The sequence below is a fragment of the Oreochromis niloticus genome, linkage group LG23, assembly GCF_001858045.2.
Source record: "Oreochromis niloticus isolate F11D_XX linkage group LG23, O_niloticus_UMD_NMBU, whole genome shotgun sequence".
Classification (NCBI taxonomy): Eukaryota; Metazoa; Chordata; class Actinopteri; order Cichliformes; family Cichlidae; genus Oreochromis; species Oreochromis niloticus.
In genome coordinates this window covers 42,297,360-42,321,701 of record NC_031986.2, presented here as the reverse complement: position 1 = coordinate 42,321,701, position 24,342 = coordinate 42,297,360, and the positions used below count along the sequence as shown (strand labels likewise).

The following is a 24,342-nucleotide window of genomic DNA, read 5'->3' as shown; positions in this document are numbered from 1 at the left end:
AGCCCCTCTAACCCCTGCGGCTACTGTTACCCCTGTTCACACCACTGCCTGCATGTGTGTCTGTTCTTATTTCACTGTCCGTTTTGTTCACTGCAAGCTCGAAAGTATAAATCTAGAGAAAAAAAACACACACACACAAATTTCAATACTTTCAAGTGGATTGCTTCCGAATATACAGCTAATTTTTGTATTGACTATGAAGTTTGTATAGAGATGCATAAGAGTCACATTGATAAAGATAAATGTAAAATCGGTAATTAGCGTGGCCAGTTAAAGAGGCTTAGCAATGCCTGTTTGGTTTCTCTCATTTCTGGTTTGTGCAGCATTTTTTTTTTAGTCATGAGACTTTTATTATGAATACCAACTGGAGTAAACGATGTATAATTATAACTTGGTCACATGGATCAGAATGTCTTAACTACAGCTGGGCAAAGTAGTCAGGTTGGGCTAAAGGAAGCAGTGAGAAGAAGGCAGCATGTGCTGTTTGTTTTAACCTCAAACCAGTAAAAACATATATCTTTACTCCAGTTGTCCAGTCTTGTCACATATGCACACTCATTCAGTGCAATGCTAGAGGTATGATGCTGGCCACGTCCAAGCCTTATGGTATGTTTTTGATGTGTTTGTTTGCATGGATGACGCAGTTTATCTCCTTGTCATCGCTGTCAGCAACAAGCCCCCCTCCCTCGTTATTTGCATTGTCCCTGCGACAGATCCAGTCATTCACTGAACACGAGTTACCTCTGAATCTCATGGTGATGAACTCCTCTGGAGGGAGCTTAGCATAACACCTCATGTTACAAAACACCTGGAGCATCGCCCTCTTGCAAGTGCTGGTACTGAGAACTGCTGAGCAGGATCAGCAATAAATTAATGATGTGATTAAGAACACGACCGAGAGCGGGATTGGGATTCTATCTGCGTCGTCCAGTTTCGATAAGTCGGCGTGCTGTTTTAGCGGGTTCAGTTCAGGTTTCCAGGAAAGATTGTTTAACCACCCTGCAAGCTTTCTCCCAACAGCCCTGCAGGATGTTTAGAGCACAAAGAATCAGAGCAGATTAATTCACTGCATATGACTACAACTGAAAACTAATACTGTAACCACGACTTGGAACAATAGCAACAGTTTCTGCAAGTGGAACAGCTTGTGTTATCAGACATCTTCTCACGTATCTGTCGGGTGCATGTTTAATCTGGCAGGTGGGGATGAATCTGTTAATTGGAATGACTGGTTTGGCTCGCTCATAATTGGCGTACAAACAACAATAAACTTGAGCTGCTGCTTGTGTTGTGTTTAAGGAACAAAAACAACTATACCGCTTATTTATCTTATAGGAGTAAACCTTTTATTTTAAACGAATTATTCAGTGAAGAGTCAATCAAATTTAACCATAAAGCCAAGATCACAATTATCTAATTGGTGTTTAACTTGTTTAACCAAATTTTACATTTTAACATATGTAAAGCAAAACAATGCATTGCTTTCTGATTTTATTACACTAAAGATTAACTTGGGCTAATCTCAGTAGGCAGTTATTAGGTGCACCAAGCTAAATCTAATGCAGTCTTATACAACAGACCTTTAAAATAATCCTGCCACCTTGAATGTGTAGTTATGTTGGAAATAGGGTTAGTGTGCACAAAAATCACCAAGTAACCAAAATATGCAGGCCAGCCTCGCTTGAGCCATCTGCCACTGTGAGGTCATAAAACCACTGTCGTGCAGTAAAATTAGAAGTAATACTTTACCATTCCAAGTGGTGCAATAAAGCCACTTGCCCCTCTCACAATTGAGTAACTCTTGGAAGCTTTTTGGTTCGGTTACCCCCCCAGTTTGGCAGCAGTTTTTGAAAGGAGCACACATACATACAGTGGCAATCAGTATGATTAGCAGTGGCCTTGTTTAGTCCAACAGCAGACAGGTTGCACCACAGAACCACTTCTGATTGCAGGCTACACCTTCATGTAATCAGATCCACTTGTACGCTATTCACCCTGCAGGGAAAACATGACCTGAACGCCCACGGAGACAGACACAAACACACTGACCCATTCAGACAGACTCCCAATCTGATGCATATGCTTAACACGCTTAGACACATGTACGGGCCTCCCCAATTATCTTCACACACAAATAGATGTTGTCTGGAAATAGCTAGGCTTAGTTGTGTATTTTGGCCACAGGGAAAGTGGCCAAATTCTGATAGATGCCGGATTAGATGGCAGGAAAGAGATGGTGGGAAGGGATTTGGGCTGATGAGCTGAAACTGTGCATTGTGTGTGCAGGCGGGCGGATAGATGGATGGGTGGGTGGTAAGGGCGCGTTTCTAAATTTATGTGTCCCTTTTTTTTTTTAGGTGCTGCACGTGGTTGGTAAGATCGAGTGAGAAAGATTTCTAAGCAACCTAAAGAAAGAGAAGAGTTAATTAATTAGAGGGTCATTGCTGGGTCAGCTCGCGTGTGTGTGTGTGTGTGTGTGTGTGTGTGTGTGTGTGTGTGTGTGTGTACGTGCACGCACGTGTGTGTGTGTGTGCTAACTATCTAAACAGGCTGTAATCAGCAGGCTGAAGGGAGACGGGAGGAGCTGCTGACACAGAGCTCTCATTACTGTAATTTTCTTTCTGTACAAACGCACACACACGTTGTTCTCGGTGACTGCAGACGTGCTTGCATTGTAACTCTGTGTGCGTGTGTGGTCTGCAGAGTAAGATAGACTCTCCACTCACCACTAATATGCTGCCACTCATCACTAAAGAGCCCCTCCACTCATCTCTGCCCAAATACGACATAGCGGCACTGATGCACATACAGTCAGTGCTGCATGCGTGTAATAATTTCACAATCAACCGATCGTTTGATTATTGAGCCTTATACAAAAATAACGTTTTCTAGTTTTGCCTCCGTACACGACCACACAGGATTTTAAAGCCGACCAATCACGAGACACGTGCGGACTTTCAGCTTTAATTTTGAGGGGTTTTACATCATTTTGCATAAACTGTTGGAGAATTGTGGTCATTTTTATACACAGGCTCAAAAGCAATTGGACAATTGACTGACGAGCTGTTTCATAGCCATGTGAGGTTTGTTTACTTGTTATTTCATAATCAGAATGATGGGAACACTAAAAAATATGGAGAAGAAGACAAACAACTCATGATCGGAGACATCACACATGGCACAGGCAGTGTTATGGCATGGAAACAGGTCACTAGTGTTTATTGATGATGTGACTGCTGATAGAAGTAGCAGGATGCATTCTGAAGTGCACAGGAATATACTCTCTGCTCAGATTCAGCCAAATGCTGCAAAAACTGATCAGACAACGCTTCACAGTGCAAACGAATAATGACCCAAAGCATGCTGAAAAAGCAACCCACGGGTTTCTCAAGGAAAAGAAACAGAATATTCTTCAATATCAAATAGCAAAGTCAGTCGCCTGATCTCAACCTCACAGAGCAGCTTTTCACTTATTAAATAAAAAAACTGAATGCAGAGAGACCCACAAACAAGCAGCATCAGAGCATCTCAAAGGATTCTTCTTAGCCCCTTGAACTAAAGCTGAAAATCTGCACTTCAATCACATATTGATTGTTTGATTTAAAATCCAGTGAGGTGGGGCAGGGAGGTAAAAATTCAAAAATCGTCCAACAAATTATCTCTGGGTTATGAATTGTTGTTTGGACAATAATTCATAACCCAGAGATAAGACATATGGAGACAGTCCTCAGACTGAAATCTTTTCACTGTTTCATTTATGTTAATAGGCACAAATGATAAGTTTAAAAAAATTAATTAGCGCTAATTAAGCAACTCTGTCATTTGCATACCTCTGTTAGGCAATATATTATACAGTGCTGCATGAACACCGAATAAAGCATATTTAATTTCTTTAGAAGCTTTTGCTGTACCTCTTTGTACTCAAACACAAGAGAGTAACTACGCCTGTTGGCTCTTTACTAGAAGGTTGAGATGCACAAATATGGTGACGCGTGATGCGTTCACTGGCATCAGTCAATCTGCAAATACGATGACATTTAGCAATGGCAGTGGCCAGTGTTTACTTTTGTGCTGCATTGGTTTTCAGCTTGGTAGATTTTCAAAGATGAGCCATAATCTTTTAATTTTTATTTGTATTTATTTATTTGTTTGTTTTTGTTTGGTTCACTGGCACAAAAGGCAGAACAAATAACAAAACAAAAAACGCCGTAGATGTTGGTATCGGCCAATAATGTCAGAATTGCTGCATCTGTACCGAATACTGTAAGGCTCAGTCGACTTACATATACTGTCACCACCACGTGTGGGCCTGAATTGAATACGTCTTCACAGCGCATGTAAATAGATAGGTTGTGTTTGTGCGTGTTTACAGTTATAATTGGATAAAACGGGTATCCTGTGTTTAACTGTCATTCACCAAATGATAAAATTATATTTGCTTTAGGGCAGGCTGAGGGTTTGTGGTTTCTTAATGTGATTCTTTTTTTTCCTTTTTTTTGTGGGTTGGTTTGTGTGATGCAACCTCTCCCTTTTTAATTCAGTGTGTGGTTGTGTGTGTGCATTTGTTAGAAACAGTTATAAAAGAGCCTTTACAGTAAGCCTAGCAGCATAGAGGGTAACAGTTGGCCTCTTATTGTGTGACAAGTTCCTGGCTTGTGTATCTGCGTGTGTGTGTGTGTGTGTGTGTGTGTGTGTGTGTGTGTGCTCTTGTACTTGCCCTTGAGAGATGATGAAAGAGTACACTGGCAAGTTGGGTGGGTCCCTGGTATGTATGTTTGTGCGTTTCAGAGACAGTGTGTGTATTTGAAGACAGAGAGTGGGACGGAGGCTGGAGGTTTTTGTGGCGGAGCAGAGAGGGAAGGTTGATCAATAGTTAATGAGATGTAAAGTGAACAGTCACATACCTGGAGGCTGGCAGGCTAAATGGTCCTGACACTGTAAAGGCACTACACTGGCGCAGTTGCTCCCATCTGTGTGTGTGTGTGTGTTTGTGTGTGCGCACATTTTGCATATGCGTGAATATTTAAAGCTGGGATTACTAGTTAATATTCTGTATTCCTGCAGCACTTTGTAATCTGAATTGATGGTTCTTTCTTTGTTTCGTATCACTCTGAACTTGGTGTTTACCCTGTGATTTGCAAGAGGAAATAATTGAGACAAAAATTTAAAGTAACAGACAAAAGTTCTCTGCCAGCTTTTGGCACTTGACACCTTTGACAATCAGTTTTTGTTACAATCAGTTCGCACATCATTTTTTCTCAGCTGGTCTTTGAAATATTCAAAAGTGCTCAAAACCCAAATGTTTTTTTTTTGGGGGCGGGGGCATCCCTAAAATATTTGCTTATATTAACTACTAAATTAATTAAACATCTGTGAACCTGGCACCAGCTAATGTTTGAAATTTTTCAAAAAATATAACAATTAAATAACTCCTCAGTCTTTACGCTTTTCTGAATGTAAATGGATTTAAATGTTATATATACAATGTGATAAAAGCTTTATAATGTAAATCTACTCCTGCCTCATTTCACAGGTTCCTGTCTTCTCCTCTGGGGAGAAGATTTTTCGACCACACCTATAACTGGCTTGTGGAAGGAGAAAATTAATATTTTGTCAATATTTTGATGGTCTTTAACGCGACACTTGCCCAATGTGTGCAGAAAAAATATCTGTTATCACAGGAAAAGAAAAAATTATTTGACAATTACTGTTTCATCATTTACCATCATTCATCAACTAGCTTACAGAGCAAATCTGATCACTCATAAGAAAAATAGAATGCTCCTCTTGTTCCCTTAGCTGAAAAGAAATATCCTCAAGTAACCAGGAGCAATGGACAAGCGTGTTATTGAGGGAAAATATGAAAATACCTTTGTTCCTTTAACATAAAAAAATCAATGAAGGAAAAGTAAAAGTATTGTTCAGAAAAACAAATGCTAGAGAGGAAAGCGTTGACATTTTTGCAATACCCACAAGCCCAATTTTAAAACACGGTGACTTAAAAGGCAGTCGGCGCATTTCTACTCCAAGTGCAGAATTAGATGCTTTACTGTCTGTAGGCTCTCATTAGAGTGTGTGTGTTCCTCGCTGTGTTTATTTAGCAGCTACGTGTGCATGTGTGTGGGTGTATGTACAGTCTGTGCTCACGTGTACGTTATGTTTCCGTGCGCCTGCATACATGCAGTGGATTCGGTTAATATGCTGGTTTAGTGTGTTCTCACACACATCCCCATTTTCTCCCATGCTTTATGTGGTTAGTTTGCGTGTTTCCCTGTGTGTGCGTAAAGAGCATTTGTGTGTGTGTGTGTGTGTGTGTGCTCAGTAGCAGAGCAGCACTGACAGAGCTGTCTGAAGGCTGGCAGGCTGCAGATTTGTAGCGCATTCGGCTGATCATCTTATCTCCTGTCACCGCCAGTGAAAAATCGGAGGAACCGAGCCCACCATGCCACACAGGCACACACGTGTGCGCGCGCACACACACACACACACACACACCCCATTTCTTTTTTCTTCTTGCTTCTTTCTCTTGTTCGCTCGCTCAATCTTGGTTTCTCTGCGTGTCGCTGTGCCTTTCTCTCCATCCTCGGAAACCTTCTCTCCCTCCCTCGCAGTAAATGGTGCTGAGCCAAAGACTAATTATTACAGGCAATCATTTCGACATGAAATGTCTACTTCCTGCTCACCGCTCTCCTCCCCTCTCTCTCTCATTTTCTTCTCCCCCTCCAACTCTTTTATGCTCCCACAGTCCCATCATGACAACACACACTCGCGCAGTAATTCCAATCCTTGAAGTCCATTTTCTGGGGAATGGTTATTGCTTTCTGAGTACGACCTTGGGGTCTTTCTTGTAAGCACAAGAGCTGTCCATCTGCACACTGTTTGGGTGTAGGCGTGTATATGTGCATACGTTTGTTTTTGGCACAACACTCCAAAAATTGCTCAGCAGCATTGCAAGACTTTGTGGCTACATGGATATTTGTTTTTCTTTTATTATTTTGTAGATCGGGGATATGGAGGTGGTTGCACTTTAGTGGTTTATAGGATGACTAACTGTTGCTCATTTGCTGATTTAGTGATCGTCTTTTAGTTGTCGGTTGTGAATTCTCTAAAATAAGTAAGGAGGCACTCGTTCTGATGGACGTTATCAGTTTGTGTAACTTTATTAAACGAAGCAAAAGAAAGTGGAAAACAATACGTAACAATGTGTTGACGATAATTGGTTAAGAAGTGAGTCATTTTTTATTATCATTATTTCATCATCATTTATTTTTTTTCGTTTTGTACTTTTCAGAAGAAACACTCAGGAGAAATGGGTAGGTGCGCAGGGGAAATGCAAATCAGACCACTCATAAATGATTTCACGTGGCATTCCCTCTTTTAGTTTTTCTTTCATGACTTTGGAAAATTGTGATTGTGTTCATTTTTTTTTGAAAATCGTGAAATTGTTGCATTATGGCCGTTGTTTCATGGGTATGATTGTGTTGTATTTCAACTTATATAGACAAATATTGCACTTTAAGGATTAATAGATAATCGCTGGATTCACCCTTTAGCTCTGAGCCAGTGGACAGTTTCTGTGTGTGTTTGTGGTCACAGCTATTCTGTAAGCATATCCCCAGTTTGTCATGATTAACACACTGGAAGCCATGCAAACACACACACACAGACACACACATACTTGCAGAGAGTTGCATTAGTTCCCAGCCCAGCTGTGAGTGACTTCTGCCGAGAGGCAATTCCAGTGTAATAAAATCTATAGGGTGGCAGTGGCGGGGTGGGGGTGGTGAGGTTAATCCTCACTGCCCTCCCTCCTCCTCCGCCACCACCACCTTCCTCTCTCACTCTGCGTCCTGCTTCTCTCCATCTCCTCCCTCGTCCCTCTTCTCCTCAACTGACTGGCAATGATAAATGAGTCAATTATGTGTGTGTGTGCACGCTGCACTGGAGAAAGGGAGCGGATGGGGCTGTTATTACCTGTTGCGGCTGGGGGTAATGTTGCGGTATTAATCATATTCTAATTTTCCTCCGCCAAACGACACCCCCCCCATCACCACCAACACCACCTCCACACACTCTTTCCTGCAGCACCCACCTTTAATGTCCCACCTCACCGCAACCCCCCCAATCAATCTATCTGCTGCCCGCAAACAAGTTGGCGTAAACTGCCTCAGGCCCAAAATGTACTAGCTCTCTTTGGAGGGAGGGGGGTGGGTGTGGGTGTTGGGGGTGGGGGTTGAGGTCAGTGTATTTCTGTGTGCGGGAGATGAAGAGAGTGCTGCAGAGGTAACAAGAAAGGTGTTTGTTTGCTCGGACCTGAGCGCATTTAGAAATGGTGTGTGTGTGTGTGTGTGTGTGTGTGTGTGTGTGTGTGTGTGTGTGTGTGTGTCTGTGTTTGCAAGTCTAGCAACTGACATCATCCAAATTTAGGAGACATCGGGGACCAGTTTGGGTGTGAGGAGAGATGAGCAGACGAAGAGGACAGACAGAAATATAGGACACATGGGAGCTGTGTTTGGCTGCTATCACCTCAGATACATTTTTGTGTTTGATTGCATTAGACTCCACGCCAGGCCTCGCAGTAACCAGCATCCCGAAACGCTCACAGACAGACACAGGTCACGTCCCGAACATACGCACAGACAAGTGAAACAAAACTGCCACACTTGACCCACTTGAAACAGAAACTTCAACTTCAGTCAAACTTGGCAAAGTTTGCAGTTCAAAGTGAAGCAGGGGACGGTCAGATCCAAAGACAGACAGGCTGGCTGGTAAATGGGAAAGCAACAAAATGAGGATGAATGGATGGCACATGGATAGACTGAAAAGGAGAAAAGAAGAAGAGAAAGAGGGAGAGACACCTCGGATGTGCCTTCCTACCTGCAGTCTTGGCTGAATTTCAGGCCCCGAGCGTGACTTTGTCTATTTCTGCTCTGCTCTGAGGTGATAATGGGCTGTCAGCACCCCGGTCACCCTGCTCCCTCCTCCCCAGTGAATGATGGAAACAGGAGGGGTGGGGGGCAGAGACTGAGTAGGGAATAATTTGTTGTCATGTTGCTAATTACACTGTGTATTTTCTATTTTGGAGTGTGATACAAATCAAAACGGCCAACCTATATTGTTTCCATTCTTCTCTGTGTTGCAGTTTGAAACTGGAGTGTGAGAAACTGGCTACAGAGAAGACTGAAATCCAGAGACACTATGTTATGGTGAGACACACAGACACACACACACACACACACATCTTTCCACATTTACTCACAACAAGTGCAGTGCCAAGTCCCCTGAATCCCTTTCATCTGCTAACAGCTGCCAAACAACACCCAGCAAAAACCACACACAAGACCACACATGCACACACAAACACATATTAGCGAACTACAAAATAAATCCAAATTTTAACAGTTTTTTTTTTCGATGGGAAAGTACTGGTACGTTTGTGTTTAGAGAAAAAAGAAAATGTGGTTTATTTTCTCCAATAAGAAAACTCTTTATTAGAAATACTTTATATTCCTCGAAGGAGGAAACAGATTGGCAGAAGTGATGAATGTCTAAAAATTGTCTTGAATGTGAATTTAAGGTGGTTTATTTCAACTCTGTCGGGATCTTTTTTATTCATTGATTGGAGCTGAAAATGATCGCCAAAACTGGCGTTACTCTGAACCTTAGACATCTCACCAGCACTGCTCTGATTGATCACTTTGTCTGTTCTGGTGCTGCTGTGTAATGTGCCCAGTCACTGCAGATATTCCACTAAGTCTGAAACATTTGCATCTCATCACAGAAATGAGAGCAAGTTATAGAAGCTGATGCATGGCTGTGATTTGAATAGCAGAAAATATCTGTAAATCTGGGCATGAAAACAAGAGTAACAAAGCGTAAAAGCGGTCCCTCTACTGCCGTGCTACTTAGAGCTACGACTGATTGTGAAGGATACATGATCAGCAGATCTTTTTCCAGATAAAGGGAAGGCCAAAACTCTTTGTCTTCTTCTTTTTTTTTGCTGTTTTTTTAGTCTGCAAACCTCCAGCCTTGATTTACCTGTGATCAGAGCCATAAACAACCACAGCTTACAGAGTGTAGGCTGCCCAGAACCCGCTGTGCCAAAAAAGAGCTATGTGGCAATCTTGGCACAGAGCGGGGGGCTTGAAGCAGGGAGGGGGATTGAAGTTTTAGCAATGGGGAGGAGGGGGTAGCTGGCATCAAGCACAGGCCAGGTCTCTTTGCTGGCTGATGATTTGGGGGAGTTTGGATGTTGCTTAGCAACAGACGAAACTTGGCAAAGCAATTGCCAAGCAGAGCTGCCAGCTGCCAGGAAAGGCGTCTTTTATGGAGGCTTACAGGCAAACACACACACACACAGAGGAACGTGCACACGCGCCTTGAAAACACACACTCACAGCAAAGCATGCACACAAAGCACATAGATACACACGCCTACACACTTTGAGACTTGTGCTAAAAAACACATACACCTGCACAGACACACACACACAAACACACACATGTGCGCTAACTGCCAGGAAAGATGTCTGGAGAGAGAGGACCCCTGCCATCTCCTCTCCCATCCTGCCAGCCTGTTCTGGCTGTCCAACTGCCAATCTCATCTCTCCACAACCAGCCACGCTGAAAAGCAAATGTCAGCCTGCCACTTTTCAAGGCATCTGACTTTAAAATGTTCTCCCTTTCGGTCCATCTCTGTAAGAGGAGAGGGGGGACTGAGTGAAAGAGAGAGATCCTTACCTGTCTTTCTCTCTCGCTCTCTCTGGCATTCAACACCTCGTGCATTCCTCGCAGCTCCTTGTACTTTCGGGTAAAAGCCAGGGTCAAATAGCTCATATTAGACATGATTATTGCAATCGTCTGCCACCTTCCTCTGCCCGGCGACAATTTCCCTCCCCCGCTTTGGGTTTCTGGCTTCCGAAACACGCCTCAGGGTCGTTTTATTGCCATTGACTTTCAGCAGATTCAAGGTGAAATTAGTGGTGATGAGCTTTTAGGGACATGCGGGCACTTCAGAGTGCTCACACTTGGCCTAACGTCGGGAAACTGGGAGCAATGGAAAAGGTTGCGAGTGGTCTGGGAGTGTTGATTTGTCTCAATTCTTTTGTGTGAGAAAATAAAAATAGGTATTCTTCTTGGGTACACACTTCTAGAGAATATTTGTGTTTTTCAGGTGAGACAGAAATATACTTTTTATGTGTTATTGAATTAGGCTTAAAGTTTATTGTCTATTGATCCTGCAAAAATGCCAAGACTTACAATACTTTGGACTTTGCAGCCTAGTTTGCAGCAGTGCATTTGTTGGGCTGTTTTATCACAGCCTGATTGGTTTAAAGCTTTTAATGAGAGTTGCCGGAAAATATAAACTGGGTTTATTTTATGTTAATGTCTGTGTTTTATCTTTCAGCAGATGACTTATTTCCTACAGTATATCCATGGGAAATGATTTCATTGTACATATAAAGAAAACATCCTGGGTTAACCTTGTGTTCCACAGTCTCTTATTCTCTATGTACATTCATGTCTATTAACTGATATTCTCCTTTGTTTCAGTATTACGAAATGTCCTACGGCCTTAACATTGAAATGCACAAACAGGTGAGTCAGGATTCTCTCTTTCTCCACCCCCCACCACCCCCCTCCATCTCGAAGCTTTGCATTTTCCTCTTGTATTATCGCTTCTTCCTTCCTTTGCCCTCAATCAGCTCGAAAACTGTGAGAATTATTTTTTAAGGAAAATCTCCCGTCTCTGCTGCTGCTATGTCAATCCTCTCTGTGATGGACTTGTACAGCGGTGTTATGCTGTGGAGGTGTTAATAGGATCCACAAACAGAATTCATTTCTCCACCACAGACAGATGAGAATACTCTGCCCTTCCCTCTTGCCCATCATAAATCCCCGTCTGTTATTCCCTCCCTCTGTCCTTTCAATTCTCTCACTGTCGCCCTACTTCTCCATCCCATCTTCTTTTTTTTATCCTTTCCCTTCAATTTATGTCTTACTGTATCTTTTTAATGCTCCCCGCGCTTAATCTCCATTTCTTCACCATCTCTGTCGCTCTTCCTTTTGATTGATTTCTCTTTCTCTTTATCTCCCTATTTTCCGTGCACCCTGTCTCCACCTCTGTCTCCTTCTAGACATACAGTCCATGCTGAATTTCACTTTAAATCAGGTCACTGCCTTCCTGCTGTCTGCTCTCTTTCCTTCTCTTCGTTCATTTCGCCATCTCAATCGCTTTGCTTTTGACATGCTGCTGCCCCCCACCCCACTCCCACCTCACCCCACCCCCACCTCACATACACACACATGCACACGACACCACCACCACTTCCCAATCTCGATTTTCCTCCTCCGCCTTCCTTCTGTTCTTCTTTCTATTTCTCTTCTCCCTCCTACATCCTTCGTTCATTGGCTGTCATTTCCTCAACCCAATCTGCCCTTTTCCTCCTCCTCCTCTCTTTCCTCTGCCTCCTCTTTTCATTTCCCCTCTCTCATTTTGTCCTCCCCTCTTTATCCTCTTTCTCTCGATTGCTCGTGTTCTGTCCTTCTCTCCCTTTCTCTCTCTCTCCCTCCTGAAGATGTCATTTAGTAGTTGGAGCTCTCTAACAAGAAATCATTGTGTCTCCCTTGGGGTGGGGGGTGATGGATTCAGAGGATGGAGGGGAGAAGGGCAGGAGTAGAGGGGGGCACTCTGGCTGGCTGACAAATGGAGAGTAGAGGGAGGGAGAGATGTGGGCAAGCAAGAGGAATGAGAGAAAGAGCATGAGAGAGGAAGAGCAAGAAAAAGGAAGGGTGGAAGTTCAGTCCAGCATCAATAAATCACTTAAGAGAGAGAATGGGGTGGGGTGAGTGTGGCTATGCACACAAACACACTCACATGGATTCTCACACATGCGAGCACATCCACACAGAACAGGGTCTAGCTGTCAACAAGATAAACAGCCTGTGGCCATAATGATGTTGTCATGATCTCTGCATGCATATCATTACTGGCCCTAACGGCCTTGTTGGGCCTGCCGCTAAACATGATTTTGCGTGCGTGCGTGCGTGCACACGCGTGTGTGCGTTAGACATTACATGGTGGGGCTTGTAACACTGATTACTGTGCTAATACAAGGGAGGGAGGAATGAAACGAGGGATAGATGGATGGAAAGAGGGATAAATGGAGTGGGATGGAAGGAAAAAGGGAAAGAGAAATGGCGGTGGGGTGCGGTGGAGTGGGGTGGGGTTGGTGGTGGTGGTGGTGAGGGGGTGGGGGGTGGAGGAAGAGTTTGCTGTTGGCTGTGTAGTAGAGCAGATCGAGACAGACACACACCCACAGCAAGAATCACTGACCCCCAGCAGGAAACACACACACACACACTCAAGCATGCAAAATGCAAACACACACACAGACAAACAGACATGCAAGGACACACCAGAAACACATGCACACACACAAGATGGTGAATTGGGTATGCATGCACAGAGACACACACACGCACACGATGTGTGGGCTGGCTGTGGCCACAGCAGATGCTGTCCATGAATATTTTAGCCAAACTCTCTGGCAGAGTTTCCATTTGCATGGACCAGATGTAAGCAGCTGAAATATTTACCACACTGGCCCTGGGAGAAACAGGCCACAGCCACACTGTGTGCGTGCGCCTGCGTGTGTAACCTTCATGAGGGTGTGCGTGTTCTTTGTGTTCATGCTGAATCTTGGCTGTGCGAGTGTTTGTGTGTGTGTTTATTCATCAAAGTGACAGTACCTTTTTTTCTCTTTTAGACGGAGATTGCCAAGCGGTTGAACGTGATCTGTGCTCAGCTCATCCCCTTCCTGTCACAGGAGGTGGGACACACACATACACACACACACGATGTGTCACATTCAGTCCTCTTTCTTTTTTCTCCTGCGTGAGATCGACGCACACAGGAGGTGTGCACATACATACACATTTATCACTGTCACACACAGAGCTGCAGATGGACAAAACTTCAGAGCACATTCGTTTTCTTCAGCCACTAAAAGTCAAACGACAAATGCTATAAATTATACTTGTTATGAGTTGTTGGGGGAAAACAGACTAATTATCCATCTACCTGCCCTTACTGACATCTTGGTTTGTTCCACAGCACCAACAACAGGTGGTCCAGGCCATGGAACGCGCCAAACAGGTGACCATGGGGGAGCTAAATGCTTCGATAGGGGTACGTGGGCTCCCCCCTCTGCCTCATAGCGTGTGTACCTTATACTCCCACATTTTTATTTTTCTTTCTGTTCTTTTCCTTTTAGTAAGAATATTCATTGGCCAGCTCTAAAATATGTTGATTTTTTATTTTTGTTTTGTAAAAAAAGACTATTTTTGACTTTTTATGGTGTCTGACAACCACCTAAAAAAGGCCCAAAAGTCAGAAATTTAAATTATGTCCCAGTCAGTTTGTTTGGAATTCAGATGCAAATTAAATTCATGGAAAATTTGGCCTTGCTTTAAAATTTAGTTCCCATCCCTTTCAATTTGACTGCAAAGCCTCCCATATTAAAGAGCCACTCCCTTGACCTTAACATGCCTCCTCTCGTGCACATCGCAGCAATTAGTTCCCTTCCTTCTTTCCTTCTCTCTTCCTCTCGATCAATTCCTGTGAAGTAAGCTTGTGCTTGTAAGTCACCCAGATATTTCTGTCTCCTCTTTTTCTGTTTCTTTGTATTTCTCGTTATAGCAGCAGCTTCAAGCTCAGCACCTTTCCCAGCACGCCCAGGGTTTGCCAGTGGGCCCACACCCATCAGGACTGCCCCACCCCAGCCTGGCCCTCAGCAGCGGGTCCGGCCTCCTGGCCTTGTCTGGCGCTTTGGGTGCCCAGCTCGCTGCCAAGGATGAGAGAGCTCACCTCGAGGCAGCCGCTGCCGCCGCCGCCGCTGCCGAGCATCACCGAGGTACAGCAGCAGCGCACTTCTTGTTTCAATTTGTTCAAAGAAAAACACGTGAAAGTCCAGATGAGTTCGTGACCGAGAGACGAGCTGGGTTACATTTTTCGTAGATGAAAACATCTCGCTGGGTTAGCAGCAGAGCAAACATCAGAATGCGCTCTATGAACTCCAATGATTGCCGTTTGCTTTGGAATTTTGGCAGGGCACCGGAGCGCTGCTGATCGCAACACCCCTGGGATATTTTCCCACTGAGTCATCAGCTGCAGCGTGATGTATAGTGATGGCATGTAGTCTGACGTTTGTGTATCTTTATGTGTGTGTCTGTCCGTCCTGCTGTCCTCTGACTGGATGTGCTTCTGCATGGAATGAACAGATCGTGAAGCAGGACCAGTGAGTACCATTTACTACGCAGTCACTTATATATTATTTGTTGATGTTATAATGGATGTTTTTTCTTTATTTAACCTGTGTACAATTTCTATTACTGTTGCACATTATGTGTTCAATTATTTGCCTGCAGACACATTTTCCTGTATGACGACATAAGTAAATATTTCCTTCTTGCGTGAGCACAAAGGCGACATGTTTATATAGCTCTTCTCGTTCTCATTTAACAACAATAACGTAGCTTTTAACACAGACTTACTGTTGGCTATAGAGGAACCACTATGATAACAATTTTTATGCCAGCGCTATAAAATATTTATCTGGCTGGGTTAAAAAAAAATGGTATCAGTGCCAAATCATGCTTTGACCACTCGGCACTCTTTTCTGCTGCCTTCAAGAAAACTTGAAAGATTCTTTCTTCTCCTCACTGAGCCGGCCAATCGATGCAGCCTGATATTCTTTCACATTCATCTCTGCAGCTTATGAGCCTGACATGATTTATGCAGTCCCTCTCACCTCATTATCACCCTCTTCCTTCGCGCCCTCACGCATATTTCTCCACTCCTCTGTCCTTCTTACCTTCATCTCCTCCTCTTCTTCGCACCTCCCCGCACACACCTCCCCCTCGCTCCCTGCCTCTCTGTCTCAATTCCATCCTCTCTGCCCTCTCCTCCCTCCTCTCCGCAGAGCTCTCTGTCCAATGGGGATAAGGGTCGCCCAGCAGACTACCTCAGCAACGGCAAGAAGAGGAAAGCTGATGAGAAGGAGTTCATGACAGACTATGTGAGGATGTTTTCATAACGCTCTTAAATGTTTGAGCAACTGTAAGAAAGTTCCATCCAACTCTGCCGGGCCTCGTCAGATAAGACTGGTGGTGTCTGCGTAGCGGCATGCCAGCAGACTTTTTAAAGCTGCTCTTTCTTCCAAAATAATTGAAATAGTTTCACTTTCTGCTGTGCTTACTTTGCTGCCGGAGTAATTGTGAGAGATCAGATATATCAGACCTTGAGAGGATTTGTTTTAGTGAGAGATAAATGCCTCCTTTTATCCCCAAGTTCAGAATTATCAACATGTTCAAGACCTAAAATAAAAACACAAGCCTGTTCCTGAGAGGATTTCACATGTCCGAGTTAAGAATCTCAAATTAATTACATTTCTATCGTTTATTGTCCACGTTTACTGAACTCAGCACCTTCACTGGGTATTAATCAAAAATTTTCCAAATGCAATAAACTACACACAGAGAAACTTGTTTGCGTGTGACTTTGTGTGTTGTATATTTCTACATGTAATCTGCATACATCAGACCGCAGAGCGGGAGTGTCTCATCTCACCTTCTTTCTCTTTCAGGGCAGCGATGCGGATAAGAGTGATGATAATTTGGTAGTAGATGAGGTTAGTAGGCGGCCGCTGGCCTCTGTTTGCCTCACTTGACCGCTTTCATCTGCATACATCATGTAAACATACCCAGCAGGAACACATGAATAGTAATTATACTAATCACTCTCCACCGTCCTTCACCTCCACCTGTCCTCATTTAGCAGCACAGAGCTATAAAATACATAGGTACACAAACGCCACTGTAGTTCAAGCTGTCCTCATTTTAAAAAGCCTCTTGGTTAGAGTTTTTTTTTTCAAGTTATGAAAAAGTGGAATAAAATAATTTATTTACAGCAAAGATTAACAAAAAACAGTCAACACATTTATTCTTTATCTTAAAATTATGCAAATAAAAGAATAAGCATCAAAGCAAGGCGATGAGCTTATATCTGCTTTTAAAAATGTTGTGTTGAGCTGTGTTAGTTTAAAATACATTATAACAATAGCTGCAGAAGTAGATCTCCTAAGTTTATGTAAGCAATTGGTTTCCACTAAAAATAACACAGATAAAATCTGTGCATCTATCATGTTAGGTCATATATCTTACACATCTTACAGACAAGACTTCTGCTGCCACAGTTGTTTTATGAGACAGTCACTTCAAATATCTAGCAGTGAGGATTTTCCCAGGCTTAATTGGGTTACGAGGCCATTGCAATGGCCAGCTCCGACTGTTCAGTGTAGGACCACCTTTTTTTTTTTTTTCAAAGCCTCCTCTCAGAAATAATTAGTCCAACTTTGTTTTATTGATTTCAGCGATGACATACAAAGTTAGTAGCAGCAAAGTCGATCTTGATTTCAAAACAGTTGTATGTCCATTATGTAGGACCACCATTGAAGCAATGGCCAAAGATATCACAGCGATTTTTCACCTTGCAGGTTGTCTTTTATCTGCAAAAGCCCAAAATAAATTCTTTGTTTCGCAAGGTGTGAATCCAAATCCACAATTTAATGCAAAAGACGCGTCTTTACCGATTTGACTTTACCTACTTAATGGGGCAAAGGATGAGGACGTCATTTACACTGGAAAGCATGTCAGCCAAACATTTTTCACCTTATGAACTGGCAGAAGAATTACAGCAAGAGAAATTGGTTTCATTGTCTTGTTTCCTGGCTTTTTTGGAAAACAGAGAAATGTGAGCCTCTGAACTTGGGAAAGAAAAGATTTCTAACTTCTGTGTTTTTAAACTCAGGATCCATCGTCACCCCGCAGTGTGCAGTCCTACTCTTCCCGGGAAAATGGTTTGGACAAAATCCCACCGTCCCGTAAGGAAGGTCCCCCGCAGGCCAGCCCCACCTCCCTGGCCTCATCCAGCAGTGCCACCTCCCCATCCCGTGGCAAAGAGCCCCCACAGGTAGACAGACACAATGTTTTATCTCAAATGGAGACAAGGTGAAGCAAGAAACCCCATTAGGATATTAATTTAATGTAGGGTGCATTTTATTTAGCTTTTCTCTTCATGATTGATAGTTTGTCTCTACGTTATTTTGTTGGATGCTCCCAAACACACTGTGACATCCCACAATGGTCCCATCCACTCTTGGTCTTTCTTAATGTCATCTTGTGTTTTATTTCCCATTCTTCTTCCTCCCTCTCGCTTCCCTTCTGTCCTTTATTACTAAGTCCTCCCAGATTTAAAACATTCTTTTTTCTGTTCCACTCTCCCCCAGAGAGAGAAATCCAGCACTCCAGGTATGAAGCCAGGGACCCCGATGTCTCAGGAGTCCAATACCCCAGGACCAAGCGGACCCCCGCAGTTCAGACCTGTCCCCGGCAAGCCTGGCGTCGACCCCCTCGGTGAGAACGTCCTTAGCTTTCTTTAATTCCCCTAAAGGGCGTATAGTCTGTGCTTTATTGCTAAAATCCTCCACTGGACTTCAGGGAGACTGTAGATAAAGTGTGAGGCGGACAGCCGAGGACACCACGGACGAGCAGTTCTTGTTGTACTATTTCCTAATCCTCTTGGAGTGCGCATACATGCTGCTCGGAGGATCCATTAAACATATGAATCTGCAGAGCCAAGCGTTTAGCTCTGTTACATTGGCTTTGTTACACGAAATGTTTCTAGCAACATCGGGCTGCAGTAGTTGGTATGGGTGTCAGCCAGCTCCCCACCACCGACCACCATCTGGACTTAATAAGCAGCTGTGGGCAAAAATATTCTGTGCGCCTCACTTTTTAAATGGAAAGATTAGGGGAGGTGATGGACTGTGACTGTGAGCTGCTTCATAATGAGCCTCCATCTATTCCAGTGTATCATCTCTTTTCTCTTTTCTCATGTCACCTGTTAGCCTCTGCTCCGTTTTCTCTCCGCACACACATCTACACTATTATCTATGCATGCGTGCGCCGTCGTAGGTGCACCTACACGTGCAGATGGAGGGATGTAGAGGATGCTAATTTGAAGGCACGGAGATGTACATGCCGTCTCCCTGCAGGATGGTAAGCTGGCCAGCAGGGGTCAGTAGTGGTCTAGTGCTGATATCATCCAGCCTTTTGTTGCAGCTTATTCACAGCCTGTCAGTCACATCTGTCTCTTGCTTTAAAAGACTCTGCAGAGGGAGTCACCTTAATAAAATGTTATGTATGTTATTCCAACCTATGTAAAAAAAAAATAAATAAAAAATTACATATGAAGCTCAGGTCTCATTCAGTAATTTTGCCACCTGGCTAATCCAAAACAAATGGTCTATCTTTTCTTTTCTGCCCTTTCTTTTACGTTCAGCTCTTGGTCTGAGAAACCCCCTGGCGGTGCAGGGAGCGTACCCACCGGGGGCTTTTGGCCTACCCCCTCCAGGGGTGAATGGGGACCTGCCCGGGGCTGCGGGCTATGGTGCTGGTCTCCACTTGGTCTCCCCCCAAATGAATGGAGCTGCAGCAGCGGCGGCAGCAGCTGCCGCAGGCTATGGACGGTCCCCCGTGGTGAGCTCGACGCTCTGCACATAATTTGTCTTTGCAGTGTCACTGTCATATGTCATACCTCAGCATATAAACCAGTCAGAGGGCAGAAAGAGGGATATATATGGAAAAGACGAGAGCAGCTGCATTGTCATTTTAAAAATCTACGGGCTCTGCTCTTCAGAAGTCTTTTATGTCATCTCGTTTTATTTCGATCTTTCAGATTTACGCTGCCTCTGTATGACCAATTTTAACAAATTAACTGTGATCTCTTCTCTCTTCTACTATGAACTATCTATTTTATTTCATAGTTTTCAGTATTATTTTCTTCCCTATGTTGACTTATCTCTGACTCTTCCAGGTGGGCTATGAGTCTCCACACCCACACATGAGGGTCCCTGGGCTGCCTGCCAGCTTGCAGTCTGCTGCCTCTGGGAAACCGTGAGTTTCCTCTTCCTTGGTTGCTATCATGCAGATCTTCTCCTGTTCACTATTAACGGCACTCAGAAGCTCAGTTTGTCCTCAGAGTTCAGTTACAAAGCTTTAAGAAAACAAAAGATGAAAAATAAGAGATTTTGAAGCCTTTTGAGATTTTAAACCTTCATTAGGCCAAAACATAAAGCACCAAGGCATTTTTTTTAAATTAGAAAAGTGGTGTTCATGCATTAAGAGCTTGTAAGTGAGTTTGAAAAATGTCTTTAAAAGTGTTAGCAGTGTGCCTCATTTCACTTTCTTGTGTCTAATATTTCTTACTTTAGAGGATGAATAGTCAGTGTTCTGTGATTTTTTAATTTAAACACAGAGATATTACTCTATGACCAAAGTACAAGAGCTTCATATGTGCTTCTTTAAACTACATACATGGAACGGTGCCCGTCGCAATAACTTGTCCTGATGTGTGGTTACTGCAGCACTGAATCTGTTCTCCATCTCTTCCTGTGTCCTCAGCGCCTACTCCTTCCACGTGAGCGCTGACGGTCAGATGCAGCCCGTGCCCTTTCCCCCTGACGCCCTGCTCGGACCGGGCATTCCTCGTCACGCCCGTCAGATCCACACCCTGAGCCACGGGGAGGTGGTGTGCGCCGTCACCATCAGCACCTCGACGCGTCACGTGTACACTGGAGGGAAGGGCTGCGTCAAGGTGTGGGACATCAGCCAACCAGGAAGCAAGAGCCCCATGGCCCAGCTGGACTGTCTGGTGAGAAATGAAGGAGGACAGATAGATGGATGCTTTGCAGATCGGTTTTAAAGCCTGCTGCCCATCTCGTGTCTAGTAATGTTATTTTACTGCTGAAATTGATGTGCTTGCTTTTCACACTTTGAATGATGAATCACCTTTTCAAGATAAATCCTCCAGCATCTTTATACTTTTCTGTAACCACATGTTTTAATTTATATCACATTGTTGAACTACCCAGAATATATATGTCTGTATAATTTTATAGTGATGCATTTATCGTTTTATGATGCTCAATCAGAACAGGGATAACTACATCCGATCCTGCAAGCTGCTCTCTGACGGTCGAACCTTGATTGTCGGAGGAGAGGCCAGCACGCTGTCAATCTGGGATCTGGCCACTCCTACTCCTCGCATCAAGGCGGAGCTGACGTCGTCCGCTCCCGCCTGCTACGCCCTGGCCATCTCGCCCGACAACAAGGTCTGCTTTTCCTGCTGCAGCGACGGCAACATCGTCGTCTGGGACCTTCACAACCAGACGCTGGTTAGGTAAGGGGAGAAGGAAGTGGCTGATTCATCGTCCTCGCCGGTTTCCTGCAGTCAGATGAGGAGAGCAGATGGGAGTGGGAAATAGCCAGATTATTTTCAGGTTGGGAGAGGAGAGACTGATGGAAAAGGTATGGAGTGGGATGTTGAGAAGAGAGGGAGAATAGTATAAGGAATTGGTGTAATTTTACAATCTGCGCTGTCAGTCATGAAATAGACATAGCGCCAGGAAAAACTGCACTTGGGGCACCAAAGCAACGAGTTTTTTGTAAGTTTTGAGCACAGGCTGTGCATTTATCTTCTAGCCAGAATGACGACGTACAGTCTTTCTTCCTATCTGTCTTTAAATGGGTTTTACTGGTGGTTTTCCACATTCACGTATGCCACATTCTGCTTTTGACAGTTTTTATTTAAATAAAATCTTCAGATGTTATGTTTAATTCTAAGTTTGGGGCTTTGCAGTTCTCTTCCCTCAGTACCTAAATAGTGCTACATTTATACTCTAAGCTGCAATTTACATACAGCGTAGGTCCCTCATTTTTTTATGATTAACACTTCTTATTAGTGTTTTTTTTTTACTGTGTTACCTGTGCAGACACTTGCCTGCACTTATGGAAGTTTTAGATAAGTTTGTGCTTTTGATGCTAAATGTAACTTAATTTTGCTAAATAAACATTAATAAAATCTCTGTAGCCTTGAATTCTCTCATGTCTATTTGTGGTGTGAAATTCTGTATAATGCAGACAAAAATTGCTCACTTCAACAAATTGTAAAGATTAAATATTAAATGTACTTAAATGAAATGCAGTCAGTGCTGTGTACCTTAAGGAATATCTCTCTGGTTGTAGTTGTCTAGCTGTGTTGACTACCTTGTGTCTATCCTGCAGGCAGTTCCAGGGCCACACGGACGGAGCGAGCTGCATCGATATCTCCAACGACGGCACCAAGCTGTGGACGGGAGGGCTGGACAACACAGTCCGCTGCTGGGACCTCCGAGAGGGACGCCAGCTTCAGCAGCATGACTTCACCTCGCAGGTGCGCACACAAGTCTAATACACATAAACCTCATTTCCAGTTCCAGATTTAAAGAGGCTGCTGGTGACCAATAAGACTTTACATCTGTCATCATCGCATTTCCTCTGTCTCCAGATCTTCTCTCTGGGCTACTGTCCGACAGGCGAGTGGCTGGCTGTGGGAATGGAGAGCAGTAATGTGGAAGTTCTGCATGTCTCCAAACCTGACAAGTACCAGCTGCACCTTCACGAAAGCTGCGTTCTCTCCCTCAAGTTTGCCTACTGTGGTACGCACACACACACAGACGACACGTACACACCGATTAGATTGATGGTTTGGTTACATCACACTACCTGAGGGTATCTAATCAGAGGGAAGCAGAACAAATCTTTTGCTTCTCTCATTAGAACACAGAAGCAGTGCTTTCCCTTTCGCCTCTTCTCCCTGCTTTTGCTTTGCAGCCTCTCAGGCTTCTCCATATCTCTCCTCCCCTGAGGCTTTATCTGCTGATGGCCATGTGTGTTTTTTCCTGTAGGTAAATGGTTCGTGAGCACAGGCAAAGATAACCTCCTGAATGCATGGAGGACACCTTATGGATCCAGCATATTCCAGGTAAAACCCCAGAGTTTAATGCAAGACACGCCGCGTGATCTGATGAGAAATTTTGATCTTTGGTCTGGAAACAATTGAGCTGTCAAAGCTTTAAAAATAATACAAGCTTTTTCATTTCCCTGCTCATCTTCTTCAAATATCAGAGGGTTATTTGGGGACACAAAAGTACCCTAAATAACAGCTGTGAATTTCTGCATTTTGATTCGCTGATGATGTCCTCTCTGTCTTTTTGCTTAGTCTAAGGAGTCGTCGTCGGTTCTCAGCTGCGACATTTCCCCCGACGACCAGTTCATCGTCACTGGCTCCGGGGACAAGAAAGCCACAGTCTACGAAGTTATGTACTGAACTCTGATTGGCTCCAAAAAAGCAAACTAATAATCAGGGGGCGGGGCCAAGGCTCCCTCCTGCAGCATTGACTGTACAGAGCGTTGGTGGCATGGAAAGCAAGAGACACTCAACTTGTACTTTTGTTGTTTTGGTTATGTTTGTGAAAGAAAAGAAAGCGAAGCAAAAAGACACAAAGTCACATCTCTGGAAAAAAGAAAAAAACTGATTTTAATGCTCTGAGAATGCTGGTTAGTCTATAGCTGCGCAACTGTGGGATTCCTCCAAAGAACTTTTTTGTTTTTGTTTCCTTTTTTGTCCCTTTTTTAAAAAACAAACAAAATGAAACCTCTGTAGTGAACAAGAAATTAGGAAAAAAATATTTTTTTAGCCTTTGAATTTTACGCAAGCAGTCGGATGGCATTGAGTGGAGGAACAAAAGACAAAGGTGTGGGACTGAGAACACGTGGGGGAGGGTTCAGAAAACCCTTAATGGAAAAATACAGTCCATATTCTGTGCTGTGTACAAAGTCCAAGCCTGAGTCAGCTTGGCCTCGTTCGGCCCGGTCCGGTCCAGCTCTGTCCACCGCACGAAGCCACTCCTCGGGGCAGCAGATGCATGGCAGATGGCGAGACGATGTGGCGTGAGGTTCCAGCTATTTTCTTTTCCTCCTGGTTAAGTTTAAGCAGCAACACGATTGTATCATCTCTAGTGCATACATGACAAGAACAAGGCTCGGTCCTCTGAGGTGTCCTGAGACTCACATTGTCTTTGTTGTTTTACTGTTTTTTTTCCTCCTGTTTCTTTCCAAAAGAACAAAGACAAACGTGTTCTGAAGATGTTTGATAGAAACCAAAATCAGACGGAAGACAAAACTCAAACAAGTACTCTCCAGTATCGGGACATGGCCTCGGCATCATCGACACTCAAACACTCAGCATTAAGTGTGTTTTTTTATTTTTTATTTTTTATTTTAAATGTATTTGTTAGGGCACATAAAGACAGACAGACAGGTAGTTTCACAGCTGCATCATGAACTTGAACCTTGCTATATATGGACATGTAAATAAAGTTCTCTAAAGGCAAACAAAGA

At 43.7% G+C, this 24,342-nt stretch overlaps 1 protein-coding gene across 7 annotated transcripts in view; it reads left to right on the top strand.

Annotated features, from left to right (window-relative positions):
* Nucleotides 1–24,342, top strand: part of tle2a (TLE family member 2, transcriptional corepressor a) — a 41,694-nt gene extending 17,352 nt beyond the window's left edge. The window contains exons 3-20 of one of the 7 annotated variants that reach the window (XM_003439830.5): nt 9,143–9,206; nt 11,554–11,598; nt 13,770–13,832; nt 14,117–14,221; nt 14,702–14,915; nt 15,283–15,299; nt 15,984–16,079; nt 16,647–16,691; nt 17,870–18,031; nt 18,348–18,474; nt 19,403–19,599; nt 19,937–20,016; nt 20,524–20,773; nt 21,054–21,301; nt 22,186–22,333; nt 22,448–22,598; nt 22,848–22,924; nt 23,162–24,342. In XM_003439830.5, coding sequence (XP_003439878.1) covers nt 9,143–9,206; nt 11,554–11,598; nt 13,770–13,832; nt 14,117–14,221; nt 14,702–14,915; nt 15,283–15,299; nt 15,984–16,079; nt 16,647–16,691; nt 17,870–18,031; nt 18,348–18,474; nt 19,403–19,599; nt 19,937–20,016; nt 20,524–20,773; nt 21,054–21,301; nt 22,186–22,333; nt 22,448–22,598; nt 22,848–22,924; nt 23,162–23,269 — 2,197 coding nt within the window. In that variant the 3' untranslated portion in view covers nt 23,270–24,342. The remainder of the gene's footprint in view (nt 1–9,142; nt 9,207–11,553; nt 11,599–13,769; nt 13,833–14,116; nt 14,222–14,701; nt 14,916–15,282; nt 15,300–15,983; nt 16,080–16,646; nt 16,692–17,869; nt 18,032–18,347; nt 18,475–19,402; nt 19,600–19,936; nt 20,017–20,523; nt 20,774–21,053; nt 21,302–22,185; nt 22,334–22,447; nt 22,599–22,847; nt 22,925–23,161) is intronic. The other 6 variants (XM_013268222.3, XM_005479048.4, XM_005479047.4 and 3 more) reach the window with 6 other exon arrangements.